Genomic DNA, 21085 nt, shown 5'->3' with positions numbered 1-21085 from the left:
CCCAGACTTCCATTTTCTTCTAGATCTTTGTTTAGATGCAAAGAAAAGTAAATTATCAATCCAAAAATTTAGATATTATTGGAGATAATCCAGATTTTGTGAACCAGTATTTGGACACACTTAAATTATTTATGTTTAGTATGACCATCAACCCCAAAGATTGGAATAAAGATATATAAATAACGAAAACGTAAGCAGATTTAACGAACATCTTTCGAATGTTTTTTGTCCGCCTCCGTAGTGTAATGGTCAGCACGCTCGGCTACCGTTCTGGAGGTCCCGGGTTCGATTCCCAGGGGGGGGGTCAAATAAATATAAGTGATTTTTTCACTGTAATATTTATTCAATATTACCCTGGACTGGTACCTGAAGCGGAGGGCTGATCACCTTTCCTTCATGTGTAAACGATCAAGATAACACTGCGTTTATATGAAGCAGTGCCCTATGCACCATTGGGGTGCGGATAAGGGTTTTATTATTTATTATTAGATAAAGTTACTTATTTCAAAATTTCTGTGATTTTTGCGTCTTGTAGGCGTGAAAAGTTCTAATTAAGTTAGTCCTGGAACACACAGGCGGCTCTTAGCTGCCGCAGTCGATGTTGCATTCGCGTTTTCAATACGAAAATCCCAGCCGGCGAACAAACGCACGCCCATTATCGTGTTGAAACCTAAAATGACGACTAACGCGTCGGTTCCGACCCGCTAGTGTATTCCCCGGCTAACTCGTCTAGACTTTTGGTGTCTGGGTCAAAGAAACTATCTAGAATTTAATTACAAAGCTCAAACGAGGCCCCAAATATAATGGAGACTCCATTCGTTCGCAATATGACGCTTTTACCGTAAGGCGCCGTAAGACAAATTTTGTTTGACTAATGAAGAGATATTATTTTCTCTTTGACGTACCTACCTATAATAAACCGCAGAAAACAAATTACTGCTTCTAGAAATAGAAAATATTTTTTTTAGTATATTGTGGTTTAAGCCTAGTATAAAACACCTATATATATTTTTAAAAATCTACTGTATTTTTTTTATGAATTCGTTTAATCTAACGCCTGGTAATCAATGTAGACTGGTTGGTATATTATATATATATATATTTCTATATTTACATGAAATAAAAAAAATACAATTATTTATTGATTTGGCATTTAATTTGTGGAAAAACATGATTTAAATATTAATTAAAATTTGAGTTTATTGATGTAAACACGATAAATTTCGAAAACTAACGATGTTTTTAAAACTAGTTGTGTTTACATTAATTCTTCTTCAAACCCTTATCCGCACCCCAGTGGTGCATAGGGCACTGTATCATATAAACGCAGTGTTTTTCTTGATCGTTAACACATGAAGGAAGGTGATCAGCCCTCCGCTTCAGGTACTAGCCTAGGGTAATATTGAACAAATATTAGAGTGAAAAAATAACTTATATTTATTTAACCCCCCCACCCTGGGAATCGAACCCGAGATCACCAGAACGGTAGCTGAGCATGCGGACAAAACATACATTACATAGTGTCGGGTTGTGGTCCCGTGGTTAGTGTCGCGGACTCTTAAGTCAGAGTTTCTCGGTTCGAACCCACTCTACCACAATTTGATACCTATTTCTAATAATGAGCTGAATGATAAGGATAGTGTTAAATTGGCATTGTCTACCTCTGTGAGCTGCAGATCTCAGTCGCCTTCCCAGGAGCGGAGAGTGAAGCAGGAGCCTTCGGAGGGACAATCGGCCGCCTCCGCTGTTGGAGCTTCCGCCGCCGCAACCGAGCCCACTGAGCGGGCCATCGCCCTTGCGGTCACCCATCCTTCAAGAGCGGCCAACCTCTTCAAACAACATGGGCTCCTGGTATCGAGACCGAAGTTGCGAAGATAATTGTACCAAATTATTCAGTCTTTTATTTTTATTTCACACTCGTAGACATTTTTGTTATCAAATTCACCGGCTGTGTTGTCGAATATTATGTTAATCCGATATAATGATTACGCAAAAATTGTTTTGAGGTTATATTTTTTGCACGATTTCTCAGTTACGTTTAATCATAAGTGGAACCGCCTTCGCGATTAGACAAACAGTTATCTGAACGGTAAAATGTATAATAGTTTTTCTTACGTATTTCGTAAAGTCACCCAGTTTGCCAAATGAGTAAGTAATTCGTCACGATAGTTAAAAACACGCTAAGTTTACTGATATATCACCACGCGTTATATTGTCGATAGGATGTCGATATGTGAAATCGAAGGGTGCTTTACACATGGATTTATGGCGAATATGGAGGCTATAAAAGCGTTAAACGTAACACGTTATATTAAAATCACTTTTTCAAAGGGCGAAACGAGGCAGTTGAAATGATATCACTAAATTCGACACGGTAAATGCATGAACAATATTCACAAAAACAAGATAACTTTTCAGTAGTTGATTTAAATAAAAAATAAATACTAATTCAAATACATGGGACAATTTTTTAAATGCGTCATCCAATCACTATCGCCTGGAAAAGTGTCACGTTTGGTAACTGAACAAATACTTTATTATTATTATTAAAAATATGATAATGTACACGTTATTTTATTGGCAGTATATATTTTGGCACGATTGGATTTGAAGATGCGGCTGAGTGGTTCACTTGGTTGTCGGTAGCTGCTATGGTAACGAGATCTGTGAACAAACAAATAAAATTAAAAATTAGATATCAATTTGATTGAATTAGTTTAAAGAGATGCGGATTTCGACGGTCAAAATATAAGAGAGTGAGATGAGAGATTCATATTGAACACTATAAGGCTAGATTTTAAAAATAAAAATCTTTACAAAAAATACGAACAATACTTAATTAAGAAGTTTAAATGAGAAATTTATTTATGTTAAGAATGCATTTAAGAAATTTGTTTAGTTTTTTTGTAAAAAAATATTAAAGTATATTTTTTATTGAAATGCTGTACTACATATCTATATTAAGTTATTATAAATTAAAAAATGCCTATTTCAAATAGTAAATTGAAAAACCAAAATAAACATAACAGAAAAAATATTATATTGTATCCTTAATAAAGTGCAAAAATAAATATTGTTATAAGTCCTCCTCCAAGTACAAGAGCTTAGTCTGTTTTTTGGAGAGGCACAGAGTAACTAGCATAAAAAAGAAATATTGTGTTTGTATCTAAATAAAAAAATGGACAGAATACACACCTGAGAAATATAACTAAGGATTGAAAGAAAAAGACGGAAGGAGATTGGGCTTGAACAGGACAGGAATTGGAATAATCGCCAGGTATGTGTATGTATGAGGAGATTCGTGCATGTGAAAGAGGCGAAGAATATTTGAAAATACAAAGTAATGTAGCGCTCTAATCTCTCTGCTCTAATGGTTAGTTAATAAGTCAAACTGAGCAATTTTTATGAGAACATCTACTCGATCTTACGCGGTGCCCGATGCACCATTTAAATGCAAAGACCAAACGATGTTAAAAAATAGGAATTCGTGATGTATAACTGCGTAAAGTATCTCATTAATGTATTCTCAATTATCAAAAAGGTCGCATTAGATGTTGTCGGATCGTCCCAACAGGTGATACATTATGCACAAGCGAGATACGCACAAAACAAACCACTCTGATAATGTAGATTAACGCGTAAATAAATAAGGTATTTCGCAAAAATAAATAAGGTCTTTGGCGACAATATATATGGTCTTCCACAAAAATAAATACGACGAAAATGTACGAAACCTACGCATAAATAATTCATGCTAATTAAAGTACCTACCGTTGGTCAAAAATATCCGTAAATAAATGAAAAGCACCGAATCATTACAAATTTAAGAGGAAATTTGATAATGAAAAGTTTAGCAAAGGTGACAAAATCACAAAATTGAATATTACGACGGGATATTATATATAGCCCACAACTTAATTCTCGTTAAAACCAGGTAACATTTAACGAAATATTATATATATATATATATATATATATATATATATATATATATATATATATATATATATATATATATATATATATATATATATATATATATATATATATATATATATATATATATATATATATATATATATATATATATATATATATATATATATATATATATATATATATATATATATATATATATATATATATATATATATATATATATATATATATATATATATATATATATATATATATATATATATATATATATATATATATATATATATATATATATATATATATATATATATATATATATATATATATATATATATATATATATATATATATATATATATATATATATATATATATATATATATATATATATATATATATATATATATATATATATATATATATATATATATATATATATATATATATATATATATATATATATATATATATATATATATATATATATATATATATATATATATATATATATATATATATATATATATATATATATATATATATATATATATATATATATATATATATATATATATATATATATATATATATATATATATATATATATATATATATATATATATATATATATATATATATATATATATATATATATATATATATATATATATATATATATATATATATATATATATATATATATATATATATATATATATATATATATATATATATATATATATATATATATATATATATATATATATATATATATATATATATATATATATATATATATATATATATATATATATATATATATATATATATATATATATATATATATATATATATATATATATATATATATATAAAGATATACATATATACATATATACATATATACATATATACATATATACATATATACATATATACATATATACATATATACATATATACATATATACATATATACATATATACATATATACATATATACATATATACATATATACATATATACATATATACATATATACATATATACATATATACATATATACATATATATATATATATATATATATATATATATATATATATATATATATATATATATATATATATATATATATATATATATATATATATATATATATATATATATATATATATATATATATAATTTTTTATTTTTTTTTTTAAATCTCTAATTCTAGTACATATTCTAAAAAAATGAGCGCAGAATGACGTGTTGCATTTAAGCGTTCGAAATCTGTCTTCAAAAAAAAAATTTTCGAGAACATTCGAAATAATGCATTTGATTTTAATATATGAAGGTGAAAGTAAATAATGAATATTTTCAACTATTGAAGAGAAAATCTGTAGTTCTCGAAGCTAGTCGTGTTTACATTGATTAAGTGTTTTATTTATATGTTCAAATCATCATTTTATAAATTTAATGTCAAATAAATAAATAACATGCTACAATATATACCTACACTTGCGAAAACGTCCGCATCGCAAATGATGAAAAAAAAATCACGCTGGGAGATATTACTCTAAATATAATCTTTTAATTTAGACAAGTTACACAAACTAATAATAGCGACCTCTAGTATATAAACATGTGTGAAGTTTATGTACTGATAACAGTATGTTATGACCCATCATTGCATCAAACACCAGAAATATTCATCACATTATACCACACTAACCCAAGGCATGACTAAAATTATATTGATAATAAGAATGTAATAAAATAACAGACATAAAGCTTTTTTCCACTTTTATTTTATTTGTTCAGTGGTTGCGTCGTTACGACATCATCAGGCTGGCACAAGTAACACAAGGTAGAGATTTTTTTTGGAAATAGAAGTTGCATTTGTTATTTACCTTGCTTATTATTTACGAGGTTTATAGATCAAATAGTGGATTTTCGTTTCTTCTAGCTAAAGACATGTTTATTTTAAACTGTTGGGAACAGGAATGATAAACTGGTGTGGGCCAATCAGGAACTTCTCAGCATTTGCTCATTGCTGGGAGAAAGCCACGCAAAACTCCTCAGGAGAAGCCGGACTGTTGACTGTCGTCAAAACGCCTTCCGTTCCACTAGAAGAGGGTTCGGCATTTTGTGTCCTAGCTTGGTTTATGGTGCCAATGTCTTTAACTATTTTTATCATGTATGATACACAAGGCAGGCGTTAAAATGAAAATGTATAATTTTTCTGACAACATGAAATTAAATTGAATGAATTAAAGTAGTGTACTATGATAATAATTAAACATTAAGTATGGTGAGGGTTTTTAAGCAGGATTTTATTACAGAAATGGATTTTTGCAGCTATATTTAAATCGTGTATGGATGAATCTGGAACCGTAGGTTGTGACAATCCATTAATGAATTGTATAGAGAAGTGTGATCTTGTAGAAGGTATTATTAACCCTCGCTTCCAGATTCACCCATCCATTATTTAAATAAAGCTGGAAAAATTATTTCTTAATATATTTATGTATATGGTATAATGTAGAAACAACTCCTAAATGCAGAAACCCAGATTTGTAAACAAGGATTCGGATACACCAAAAAAGCTTTACCCGGGACCGTGTCATGACCATCTCGCGACTGGAGGAGCTACATATATCATAATGTGCGCAGATAAATAAGAATCCCACAAATTAGTTGTACACATTATTAAATCCAACGCGTGACTTGAATTATTTCATGAATGTTATGCTCTACTCTAGAAAAAAAAAAATTGGCACGAATTACATTAAATCGAATATTTCCGGCAGGTTTTTAATGATAGGTGTGATATAATTACAATAATTTTAAAATTACATTACCTTGTATTATTTTAAATTTTCGAAGACCGTTACGCAACGCTAAAAATAATATCTCTGGTAATAATCTATACAAAAAATGTGTATGTTAGTTTGTTCAAAATCTTAAAACTCCTAATATATACACCTACACCTGTGACTGGCGTTTTAAAAAAAACATTTTTTTAAATAACATTTCTTACAAAAATGGCAGCGCCGTCTATTGAACGATACAACTTCTAGCTTATTCCACATTTCGTTGATCCTTAAAACTGCTGTCATTTAGCATTTCCAATATTTTTAATTACATGGTAGTTTCATATATTTTTAATATTTTCATTGCTTAGCAAGCAGTATGTTAAAAGTGATCGTGAGGGGCTCAAAACTCAATGTTCTCCGGCTAGCGGTAGTAACTCTTGGGCTTCCGACAAGAGTGGACCTTTGCTTGTTCCGTGAGCGTTGCCAGATGGTTTTTTAGCAAATACATCTGAATTATTATAATTTTTTACATAATTAATGATTAATTAAGGGGATCAGCTATGAATGTCCGTATTTTTTCGATTAAAAATCGCTAATTTTTTTATTGTGTAGTGACTACCCAACACCGGGACGCGCGTTTTTATTTTAGCACCGAGAGGGAAAGCTTAAACTCTTAATTACTAACGCTACATACTGCGTAATGGTGACAAAAACAAATCACATCAAATATAATACTAATCATGGAGAATAATACGGTAGTGTCAAGGCAAAGGAGAGCAAAAACAAACTTGTGAAATTAAATAACTCATTTGTTTTATGTACTTTTATATGAACATCATCATCAGCCTGTGTCCGTCCACTGTTGAACATAGGCCTCCCGCATGAGTCTCCATCCTCTTCGATCCTCCGCCTTCCGCATCCAGGTCACTCCCGCTATTCTTCTTATATCGTCAGTCCATCTTGTAGGGGGTCGGCCGATGCTTCGTTTGCCAGTTCTTGGGCGCCATTCCAATACTTTTCTTCCCATCGACCGTCGTCTCTTCGACAGATATGTCCTGCCCATTGCCACTTGAGTGTGCCTATTCGTTGAGTAGCATCCACTACTTGAGTTCTTATATGAACATATCTCAATGAAACTAAATAAGTATTGCAACTACAGCTATATCCTTTTGCCAGATTATGGAATACACTATTTTAGACATTTTGTGGAACAAGCTTAGAAAATGAAATTTTTTACAAATATACATACCCCTGTGCCATTACACTACCAAATTGTGTTATTTATATTGATGAAAATTGGTGATATGTAAGATATATTATATTATGAAATCATTGAAATTTAGCGATTATTTTATCTATACGCGAAGACACGTCCTCATTGATTAATATTTAAATGACTTAAAGCGGAATTTCAAGTTGGGCCTTGGATGTTTTGCGATAATGCAGTCAAGCGGATATATGGATGTACACTGAAGGTCGAAAAAGCGGATAATATTGGTTAAAAAAAAATAAAGTAGCTGATAAGATAACCTCAATGCTATTCATTTTTTTTTGTTAAGATCAAAATAAACAGGGTTGAAATGATTAAAAATAGATATAATTCTTAATGAATGTACTACTTAGTAAATACCACCTTTTCTTAAAATCTACTGTGACACGTGTTTCGATGCATTCCGCATAATTTTCAAACACCGTATGCAAAATGATGCGGAATGCATCGAAACACGTGTCATAGTAGATTTTAACTTATTAAAAATAACATTTAAAACAAATATTGAATTCGTCATTTGACTGACGATACAATGAAGATCACAAAGCGTTTCATTGGACTCGATAAAATGAATTTTAATTAAACATTTCGTAACATTTTAATATTGTCTATGGCCTAGGTAAAATCCAGCGTCGAGGTAAATCATCCATACATTATCGATCGGGCACAGTAACATTCTTTGTGTTCACGGTACAAAGGATACCAATTATTTTCTTCCAATTTCATTCTACTCGAGGCAAAGGCTACAATTAATTCTCGGATTATTCATTATTAAACACAGGATAATATAATACGATACAACATAGTAATACATGGAAGTAAAGCTGGAAACAGAAGGACGAAAGTCGACTGAAGTTAGTCAAAATACTATATTTTTGATATCTCAACATGGATGAAGAAGAATATGGAAGTCTGGACATTTACAGAGCTAGGACTAGGACGGCTTACGACCGTCATAGGCTTGGTAAAGTGATCACTTTACATACTTGAAACATTCACCAATTCTACCCATGATTGACAACTTCGCTACTCAATTTTTGGATCAAACTTTTGTCCCAGTGAGTTCACAATAGCCATCTACGTTGGAATAGTAAAAGCTTTTATTGAGCAGAGACTCTTTATATTTGTATGCAAGGTTTGTATCCTGGATAAAATTCAAATACTTGAGATCCGACAGAAAACATGGTTATTAATATTTTATAAAGCGTTATTTTCTTCACAAGATTTTGAAGTGTCCAAATACTTCTTTTTACGGTTTTGACATCTCAAAATTGATGAAGGAGAACATAGTGATCACTTTACAAACGTGTAACATTCAGAAGAATATCGAAGAATTGGTGAATGTTACATGCATGTAAAGTGATCACTTCCATATTCTCCTTCATCAATGTTGAGATGTCAAAGATGTAAAAATAAATCCTAAGCAGAGATAATCCAAATTTGTGAACAAGTATTTGGACACACTCAAAATGTTGAAAATACTATATCTCAGTGCGGCAAAACAATTTATAAAAGATGTTCGAATGGTGAATTAAGGAAATAATGCAAGGCTGAGATCAGTATTATAAATAAAATTAAGAATGGCGTGTCGAGATGGTACAAAGGAATCTAATTATATTCTTCCAATTTCATTCCAATCGGGGCAATAACCCCAATTAATTCTTGGATAATTTATTATTAAACACTGGATGATAAAATACGATACAAAGTTTTAAAGACGTTCAACTAAAGATGTTCTCTAAAGAGAATGAAGGAAGTTATGCACCGAAATGGCGTACAGCTCGGTTTAGTGATGATAGTTGAGAATACTTATCGATCACTCCTTTCAAGAACGTCATAAATCAAAAACTTTATTTTTCGGGAGAACGTTTTTAAGTTAAAAAATATAATACAATGTATTAAAAAATAAATATCAAGCCACTTATTGAACTTTTTACTTTGCAACACATCTTTTTATGTAAAACCTGAAGGTTTTTTCTCCATTCGAAAAATATTTAGTATATTAAAAAAAAAACAATACCTTTTCATCAAAATGCAAAAACAACACTTTCTGCCCAGTAGCGGGTAAATATTAAGTTAAAAATATGCCGCTTTTGCTAGGATATAGTACATTTTCTGGGCATTCCGAAAACATGCACAACTGAAAATTGACGATTTTTGATTTATGACGTTCTTGAAAGAAGTGAGCGATATTATTTATCGATTTGGCATTAACTTTATGTAATAACATTCTCTCTCTTTCTTTCTCTGTCTATTTTCATTCTTCTCTTTTTGACCCATCGAGAGTCATCTACTGGAGTTGTTGGTCTATAGAAATAATTATTTCATTAATTGATTCGGCAGTCACTTTGCGGTAATATCTATCCATTTTCAATTTAAGTTTTACTTGATAAATACCACTATTTCACAAAACCTATTGTGACACGTGTTTCGGTGCGTCCCGCATCATTTTCAAACACCGTACGTGAAAATGATGCGGAATGCATCGAAACGCGATAGATTTTTTGGAATAGTGGTATTTATATAGATTATATTTTAGGTGGAGACTGACCGGAGCATTTCGTCGTAACATCGCTCGCGGCGAGCATCTGAAACTATGGATGGAGCGCTCGGCTCGGTGTACTGACTGCCTGAATGCTCGCATCGTAACGTGTTACGTTACGACGAAATGCGTCGGTCAGTCTCCGCCTTTAAAATGCACATTTCAAAAGGAAAATACTTACAAAGAAAAATTCCTATTTATAAAATAAATCGTCAATGTTTAACGGAATCTTCGACGAAAATATCGTGGTCATACAGGAGAAAGTGACCAAGTGCATTTTTTAAAAAAACGTGATCTTTAATAATAATAAAATAATAAAACCCTTATCCGCACCCCAATGGTGCATAGGGCACTGCGTCATATAAACGCAGTGTTATCTTGATCGTTTACACACGAAGGAAAGGTGATCAGCCCTCCGCTTCAGGTACCAGTCCAGGGTAATATTGAATAAATATAACAGTGCAAAAATCACTAATATTTATTTGACCCCCCTGGGAATCGAACCCGGGACCTCCAGAACGGTAGCCGAGCGTGCTGACCATTACACTACGGAGGCAGACAATCAGATCTTTAACTATTTGATATCTTACTAGCTTAATATTGCCCTGAAAAAATCCCAAAGGATTTTAAACAGGCCCTCCTAAACATTTTACGTTTTGTTAGTTGGTCACTTTCTCCTGTACGACTAGGATATAACCTTATCAATAAAAGTGATAAAATTTCAGCAATCGTTGTAAAAATAGTATACGTGACTCGAACGCGAAAACAGGAAGTGATGAGTTTACGAGTCAGATAACATTATATAAAGAACGAACAATTTCTAACGCACGATACTTTAAAACAAAATTTCAATCTCATTGGCAATTCATGCGTAATAAAAAACTTATTTAACACTTTGAATACCCTTAAGTCGAGATGTTCGAATAGTGAAATAAGGAAGGAATGCAAAGCTGAGATAAGCATTATCGATGAAATTAAGAAATGTGTGTTGAGATGGTTTGGACATGTGGATCGAATGGGTGAGGAAAGAACGGTAAAACAAATTTATGAGGCGAATGTAAATGGAAAAAGGAGCAGAGGAAGACCGAAAAAATCTTGGCACGATCAGGTATGCCAAATACTTGAAAGCGGTCAGGTTAAGAGTTGAAACAATTGGCGGGTATGTATGAGGAGATGCATAAACGTGGAAGAGGCGAAGAATGTTTGCAAAGACAGAGTGGTGTGGCGTTCTATTCTCTCTGCCTACCCCTTCGGGGAAGCGGCGGGAAAGTTAGTTAATTAGTTAGTTAAGCCGAAATATCGACTTTTTTTGGCAGTCACCCAGTGAGAGGATGTTTCTGCCAGTGTCAAGTCTTACATTTATTTACAAACAAAATAATAATAACAATTGATACAATTTTCATAAAAAAAATTTGTGTGTGTCCAAATATAAGAGTTTCTGTTCAATAAAAAAATTATTCATCTCACCAATAGATGTCTCTTGTGAAAATGCTAGTGATTCTTGTACAACGTTTCGAAATTGAATCATACATATAGAACTTCCAAGAATTTGAGTTGTGTTATTGTCAATCATAGGTAGAATTGGTGAATGCTACACGTGTGTAAAGTGATCACTTAAACCAGCCTATGACGGTCGTAGGCCCCGTAAATGCCCAGACTTCCATATTCTTCTTCATCCTTGATGAGATTTCAAAAAAATAATATTAAAAAAAACTCCTGTAATTGGAGATAATCCAGATTTTGTGAACAAGTATTTGGACACACTCAAAATGTTGTATTAAAATAATACATAAATTCGGTATAATGTTCTAGACTTTGCAAGACTGCAGTTGAGTATATTCTTCTTCATCTATGTTGAGATGTCAAAAAATAATAAGAATTTTCAACAACCTCACAGTTTAAATGGTTTTCATAGTTTAAATGCACCTTCATATTTTGGAAATTATGACCAGAATTCTAGTATCAGGTTCAGAAAGAAGGGTGGGTTGAAATATCAGCCTTGATATTAAGAATAATAAAAATGGAGCGCCGATATATAATATGCTTAATCTATTTATTAACATTTTTTTAACATAACATGTTTTTGAAAGAAAATGTTTTTTTATGTAAGGTTAAGTTTAATAATTTAATACTTTAATAGTTTAATCCTTGAACCGAAATATCGGTTTTAACACAAAAATCGACAATTCCATGAGCCGATATATAGTACGTGTTTATACAAATCTTTTTATCTAATATGAGGTTACATCGCTCACTCCTTTCAACAACGTCATTTATCAAAAATCGTCAATTTTCAGTTGTGCATGTTTCCGATATTCCCAGAAAATGTACTATATCCTAGCAAAAGAGGCATATTTTGAACTAAATATTTACCCGCTACATGGCAGAAAGTGTTGTTTTTGCATTTTGAAGAAAATGTATTGTCTAATTATAATTTAAAATATACTAAATATTTTTCAAATGGAGAAAAAACAAAGATCTGTTGCACAGTAAAAAGTTCAAAAAGTGGCTTGATATTTATTTTTAATACATTTTATTATATTTTTAAACATTAAAAACGATCTCCTGAAAAATCAAGTTTTTTTTATGACGGAGTGAGCGACATATCAACAATTATTTAATAAAAATGAATTTTAATAAAATATTTTAACAAAATCGTAACAATAAAACAAATAAACAAATTGTTATTTATTTCAATGTGAAATTCGACTCCTTACAACAAATTGAAAAACTACTTTTTATTTAATATTAAAGCAAAATCAAAACTTTTTTGTTCATTAATATTTATGGATATCAATAAATTAAATAAAACAACTTTATAGCATTTTCCGCTTTTATTTTATTTGGCCAGTGACCGGGTTTCGTCGTTCGACAAAATAACAAAATTACTGCCATTTTCCTTCCTTATTATTTTGAGACAACAATGAGATCATTAAGTTTACCAATTAGATATAAATAGACCTTTAATTTAGTATGTAGATATATGTATAATTCAATTCGTACGCAATACTCCAGCGGCCTCAACCTTATACCATCCGCATACGTTATCATTTATTACTACCGGTTGCCAACTGCCAAGGCTTACACTCAAATAACTATTGTTATAACTATATTGACCTCTCAACATAGATGATGAAGAATATGGAAGTCTGGGAATATACAAGACTTAACGAAATGTCATACTTTTTTCAAACCCTTATCCGTACCCCAATGGTAAACCCTTTGTTATTTTAATCGTTAACACATGAAGGAAAGGTGATTAGCCCTCCGCTTCAGGTGCCAGTCCAGGGTAGCATGGAATTAATATTAGAGTGAAAAAAAATCACTTGTATTTATTTGACCTCCCCCTGGGAATCGAACCCGGGACCTTCAGAACGGTAGCCGAGCGTGCTGACCATTGCACTACGGAGGCAAACAAAAATGTTTTTACATGTGTAAAATTCACCATTGTACCCATGATTGACAACCACACTAATAATTTTTTTGGAAGTTATATAAACATATTTCGTATAATTCACATATCTTTTCATGCGTGAAATTCAGGCAACATCAATGGTTTAATTCAGTATTTTTTTAAAGATATTTTTCGATTATCGATAGTTCTCATCTCAGCCGTGCATCCATTCCTTGTATCACCATTTTAACATCTATTATACAACGTTTTTCCGCACATTCGTCAGAGAACGCCATTCGACTGCATCAAGTCAACTTTCATCCTTCTTTTACTAACTCCATGCTTTTATGTATGTATGTTTTATTAGGTATTCCTCCCGGCTGAAAATACCCCGTTGTAAGAGGATTTTGTTTTGAAATTTGTTTTGAAAAGGAAGTGTTTGAGATGGTTTAGACGTGTGGAACGTATGAGTGAAGAAAGAAAGGTAAAACAAATGTATGAGGCGAATGTAGTTGGAAAAAGAAGCAGAGGAAGACCGATTAAAACCTGGCACAATCGGGGATGTCAAATAATTGATAGCGGCCGGGTCAGAAGTCGTAATAATCGTCGGGTATGTATGAGGAGATGCATGAACGTGGAAGAGGCGAAGAATGTATGCAAAAACAGAGCGGTGTGGCTTCCGAATCTCTCTGCCTACCCCGCGGGAAAGCGGCGAGATGGTTAGTTAGTAAGAGGATTTTTCACGACTGAAGCACTACGTGTACCAAACACACAAAACCACATGGACGAAACGCAAAAAAAATAATCCGATTAAAACCGTACAAAGTACATACGAGTATGTTACATACATCGCTCACTCCTCTCAAGAACGTCATAAATCAAAAATCGTCAATTTTCAGTTGTGCATGTTTTAGGAATGCTAAGAAAATGTACCATATCCCAGCAAAAGAGGCATAATTTTAACTTAATATTACCCGTTACAGGGTTGAAAATGTTGTTTTTGCATTTTGAAGAAAAGGTATAGTTTAATTATTTTTTTAAATATACTGAATATTTTTCAAATGGAGAAAAAACCTTCAGGTTTTACCTAAAAAGATCTGTTGCACAGAAAAAAAGTTCAATAAGTGGCTTGATATTTATTTATAATACATTGTGATACATTTTTAAACTTTAAAAACGTTCTCCTGAAAAATCTTTTTTTATTATTTATGACGTTCTTGAAAGGAGTGAGCGACATGAAAAAAATATGCCAAAATATTTTAGGTTTCTAGCGTCAATTGTATTTTAAGTATTTTCACAAGTCCTACATGTATGTATGTATTCAAATCATAAAAACTAATTTGCGTCACACTTTATTTTTTCGACTATCTCCGTAATTTATTACAAGTATTAAATTTATTATGATTATTTTTTCCCCGAAGGCCGAGGTTGTTGTTTGATCTACTGAATTACAAATAAAATAATCAAGAAAAATAATATACAAACAAATATAAAATATTCACGTGTATACGAATAAAATAATCTAGAGAAATACTTACAACATTTTGAGTGTGTCCAAATACTTGTTCACAAAATCTGGATTATCTCCAATTGCAGGAGTTATTTTCATATTATTTTTTGACATCTCATCAAAGATGAAGAAGAATATGGAAGTCTGGGCATTTACGGGGCTTACGACCGTCATAGGCTGGTTTAAGTGATCACTTTACACACGTGTAACATTCACCAATTCTATCCATTATTGACAACCACACTACTCAAATTCTTAGAAGTTCTATATATATGAACCAATTTAGAAACCTTGTTCATGAATCACTAATACATCTCACCAATAGATGTCTCTAGTGAAGTTCTAGTGATTCATGAACAAGGTTTCTAAATTGGTTCATATATATAGAACTTCCAAGAATTTGAGTAGTGTGGTTGTCAATAATGGGTAGAATTGGTGAATGTTACACGTGTGTAAAGTGATCACTTAAACCAGCCTATGACGGTCGTCAGCCCCGTAAATGCCCAGACTTCCATATTATTCTTCATCTTTGATGAGATGTCAAAAAATAATAGAGAAATACTCATGTATATACAAATAAAATAGTCGAGAGAAATACGAATACACAAATAAAATTATCAAGAGATACACTTACGTTTATACAAATAAAATAATGAAGAAAAATGCTAACGTGTATGTAAACATACTTACATTTTGACAAAGCTGATTTTGCAAATGCATTTTGTATAATGTGTGCAAGGAAAGTGATTTGCTGATGATAAAAACTTCAAAGTCACGGTTTTAGAAAGAAATAAATATAGATCTGGGAGTAAAATTAATAGTAAATAAAGAATTTTTGAAACAGATAGACGATTTCGTACATTTGTAAAGGAAATTTTGTACGGATGGAAAGATTGATAAATATATAGAAAGGAGAGTGAATACTTAGAAGAGAGTGAACGGTGCATTGAAATCGACTATAAAAACCTTTCAACGAAAGCTAAACTGGCAGTATAAATCGAGTCCTGGTTCCAACCCTAATACATGGCAGAGCACTGAAAATAATCCATTCCCGAAAACACCGAAAACTGGTCATTTCAAATACTCAACATTGGCTTTACTATCTACTACCCAAGCAAATACTTATTGATGAACTTAAATACTTGTAATTTGGTTGGTGAGTATAGCTTGAGTTGTCCGCTTCCGTAGTGTAATGGTCAGCACGCTCGGCTACCGTACTGGAGGTCCCGGGTTCGATTCCCAGAGAGGGTCAAATAAATATAAGTGATTTTTTCACTCTAATATTTATTCAATATTACCCTGGACTGGCACCTGAAGCGGAGGTGTGACCACCTTTCCTTCATGTGTTAATGATCAAGATAACACTGCGTTTATATGATGCAGTGCCCTATGCACCATTGGGGTGCGGATAAGGGTTTGAATGAATGAAGTATAGCTACTACCAACCAAATAACTTTTTTTTAAATTTAATATATCCTATGTTTATGAATTATTTATACGCAGAAATTGTTAATTTTCGGAGGGCCGGATGAAACCTTCGCGGGGTCGGATCCGGCCCGCACGCCGTACGTTGGCGACCGCTGCTCTAGAAGGAACCGTATCTTTGTGACGCAAGAGAAAATATTTCGCAAAAATTTTAATATCGTTGCAAAAAAACGCTTTTATAACCGTCGAATGAAAATCCTATTACAAAAATCTGTTCGGTAATGGAATTTTTAAATTAAAGATGTTAATAACGAAAATGGGATAATCAGACTGTCAGATAAAAAGGTAAGATTGGAGAGAATTGGGGGATACAAAAAGATTCGGATTATTAAGAAAAAGCGAGTAATTCAAAAAGCCTTCCGCGTGTATTATCCCTAATCTATTATTGTACCGAAAAAAGCTGATAAACAGGAAGAGAGAAAAAAAAGGAGTAAGGTACAATCAATGTAGGAACAAATAAATAGATGATATTTCTTTTTCTCTCCGTCTAATTCGTCATTACTGAGGGTTGTGACCCTTGTGGAAGCAATGACTCTTCTACAGTTATCTCTCGACTGCGCTGCACGTAGCGCTCCAACCACCGAGGTGCCACGCGCAACGTGTCCAAATACTTGTATATAAGACGGGCTGACGACCGTCATAGGCTGGTTTAAGTGATCACTTTACACACGTGTAACATTCATCAATTCTACCCATTATTGACAACCACACTACTAAAAAAAAAATATCTGGTCAAATTTTAAGCTTAAATAATAAAAATTAACATAATATAAGACACCCAGGCCTGCTTCGTATGATTGCTTAAGGCGTGTGCGAAGGCACTAACTACAGAGGACAACCCCGATTAACCTACATGGATCAAATCATCTCCGACATGCGTTGTAGCGGGTACGCCGAGTTGAAGAGACGTGCGGAGGACAGAGACTAATCGTGAAAGAAGCAAACCAATCATAACAAAGACTGTAACCTAAGAAGAAGAAGAATACATTGTTTTGTTTTTTGTTTTAAAGTATTCAAAATGTGTGATGTTCAATATGTTTTAATGAATTCTAGTGAACGCCAGACTTCCATATTCCCTTGTAAAAGGATATCTATAATAAGCTTCAATATTGGATTCGTGGAAACGCCAATTTCCAAGAATGCTACCAATTCTTCGAATACAGATCAATACCTTCAGATCGTATTTATTAAGTTGTACATAGGAAATTTGTAGGTATTACTGACGTTACAATAATAACCAATGAATCGAAAATGCTGTTTCATTATTTTAATTAGTTTTAGTTATTTCAAAACAATTCAAACTAAATTTATACAATATTTTTATTTTATCTTATCGTAAACTATACAACATGTCGCTCACTCCTATCAAGAACGTCATAAATCAAAAACTGTCAATTTTCAGTTGTGCATGTTTTCGTAATGCCCAGAAAATGTACTATATTCCAGCAAAAGAGGCATATTTTTAACTTAATATTTACCCGCTACAGGGCAGAAAGTGTTGTTTTTGCATTTTGAAGAAAAGGTATTGTTTAATATTTTTTTTATAAATAAACTAGTTATTTTTCAAATGGAGAAAAAACCTTCAGCTAAAAATATCTGTTGCACAGTGAAAAGTTCAATAAGTGGCTTGATATTTATTTTTAATCAATTGTATTATATTTTTAAGCTTTAAAAACGTTCTCCTGAAAAATCACGTTATTTTATTTATGACGTTCTTGAAAGGAGTGAGCGATGTAATCTATCGACGGCCCCTACGTAAAGTACTCTATCTGCAAATCTGTTACTTTACAGGAGAGAGTTTAGAAGATTTTTTCAATGTATTCTTTTTTATTAATTAACGTTTTTATCCGAAATTCCAAACTAGTATTATAATTGAATAACACGATAAAATTATTAAATCGTTTTAAAACTTTATGCTTTGTCAAAATTAAGTAGTTAGCATTTTAGTTCAGTTCATTTAAAAAATTCGATGTAGATAGCGTCTTATAGGCCTGAAAACCAAGCGTAATTTATTTAATGTATATTTTTTTGTTTGTTTATATTTGCAGATAACGGTTAGTTGATAACATAACCAAATATCTCAAAATTGTCAAAAATGTAGTTAGAGCACTTTACGTAGGACACGTCGATATTATGTACAAATTGACTACGGCAGTTAATAAAGGAAAAAATACATTTTCTCGGTAGCGATATATTAATATTTTTCAATCGACAGTTAAAAAACCGAATGAAATGACAACTTCTTTTGAATAAATCGTTAGTTTATTCGGTTTTTGAATTCGACCATTTAACACGTTGGGTGCGGCGCACGCACCAGGGGCGTACAGTTATCATTTTCGCCGGTTAGGAGCACGCGCTAGGCGCGTATGACTGAAAAGTGATACCAATGGGTCGAATAGCTCAAAAGTATCTTTGCGTAATTAAAAGTACGCCAACCTAAAAATCTTGACACAATATTTTATTTTTAATTAATGCTTTACTTAGTAGATACCACTTTTTCTTAAAATCTACTGCGACACGTGTTTCGATGCATTCCGCATCATTTTCAAACACCGTATACGGTACCATAAAATCAAACCCAACCTAAACAGAGTTATCCCCTTCCTTGCTCTTACCCCTCCTTAAAACACCATTACCCCCACCCCTACCCTTTTGAAACCCAACAAATTGTACACTGTTTCTTTTATGTATATATTTAGTAATAAATGTAACCCTGAAGAGGGCAACAGGTTGTTGCCGAAACTAGTTGGTTAAATAAAAATGTGAGTGGATCAGAACACAAAGTATTTTTATTTCTCGAAATAATATACCGTATACGGTGTTTGAAAATGACACGTGTCATAGTACATTTTAAGAATTAGTGATAAGTATATACTAAGTACAGCGTTAATTAAAATGGATAGATTTTACCACAAAGTGACTGCCGAATCAATTAATGTCAATATTTTATGGCCACACTGTCCTACTGAATAAAAAAATCAAAAAAATAAATAATTAAATTTCATGCATGGATGTAATATAATTTGCGAGGTATGATTCTTCTGAAAGTGTTTAGATTTTAATCGAATTATGTTACAAAAAACAAACAAAAAATTAAAAAAAATATTAATGAATTCCACATTATGATGTACAAACATAATAGGTAACTAAGCATAGTTACACATACTCGTACATAGATATTTATCTTAAGAATAAATTAAAATAAAACAAATATGATATCTAAATACACAAAACATACGTACAATGCGAGGTCGTATAAAAATTCTGCCAATGTTTTAATAAATTAATATTTCAAAATAAAACTACGTTTTTCAGGTAGTCGTTTTATAACGTGGTAATATTTTTCTTTGTAAATTAACTAACTAACCATCACGCCACTTCCCCGCAGGGGTAGGCAGAGAGAATAGAGCGCCACACCACTCTGTCCTTGCAAACATTCTTCGCCTCTTCCACGTTCATGCATCTCCTCATACATACCCGCCGATTGTTACGATTCCTAACCTGACCACTTTCAAGTATTTGGCATACCTGATCGTGCCATGTTTTTCTCGGTCTTCCTCTTTTTTTTCCCAATAACATTCGCCTCATAAATTTGTTTTACCGTTCTTTCCTCACTCATTCGTTCTACATGTCAAAACCATCTCAACATACCTTTCTTAATTTTATCGATAATTGCGCTTACCGACTGCCACAATTGTGGTGGTCGGCACTGCATGTATTGAATAAAATCTGTTATTTTATTTATTTTATGTGTATTTTATTTATATCTCCCCCTCGGGGAAAAAAATTCACAATAAGCGGCCCTAAGCAGCCCGTGTTTGAGAATGGGAATCAAGTTGTGGTAGATGGGAATTGAACCACGGATTATCGTCTCCCGAGTCCACGACCCAACATTGTTAGCCCATTTTATACAAAACCGATTAAAAAAAAAACTTCGGTATATTTTCTCACGTAAATTTCATTCGTATAAGAGCACTATTTGAGTTTATTAATGTAAACAAGACCAGTTTGAGAACTACACATGTTTTCATCAACAGGTGAAAATGCAAAGGTGTGCATTTTCAACTGATGATAACTTCTGTAGTTCTCGAAAGTAGTCGTGTTTACATTAATAAACTGAAAAAGTGGCCTTCTAAAAGT

The 21085-nt window shown here is 32.0% G+C and overlaps 1 protein-coding gene across 1 annotated transcript in view; it reads right to left on the bottom strand.

Moving 5' to 3' along the window:
• The window catches only part of LOC148311446 (uncharacterized), a 143626-nt gene that overhangs the window by 68117 nt on the left and 54424 nt on the right, over nt 1-21085 (bottom strand). The window contains exon 3 of the mRNA XM_088256748.1: nt 1662-2664. Within this exon, the coding sequence (XP_088112874.1) occupies nt 1662-1809 (148 nt within the window). The 5' untranslated portion in view covers nt 1810-2664. The remainder of the gene's footprint in view (nt 1-1661; nt 2665-21085) is intronic.

This window comes from Brachycentrus maculatus, unplaced genomic scaffold, assembly GCF_059751285.1.
Source record: "Brachycentrus maculatus isolate JH-2025_06_01 unplaced genomic scaffold, ASM5975128v1 h1tg000065l, whole genome shotgun sequence".
NCBI classification, from domain to species: domain Eukaryota; kingdom Metazoa; phylum Arthropoda; class Insecta; order Trichoptera; family Brachycentridae; genus Brachycentrus; species Brachycentrus maculatus.
This window is presented reverse-complemented; position numbering and strand designations above follow the sequence as displayed.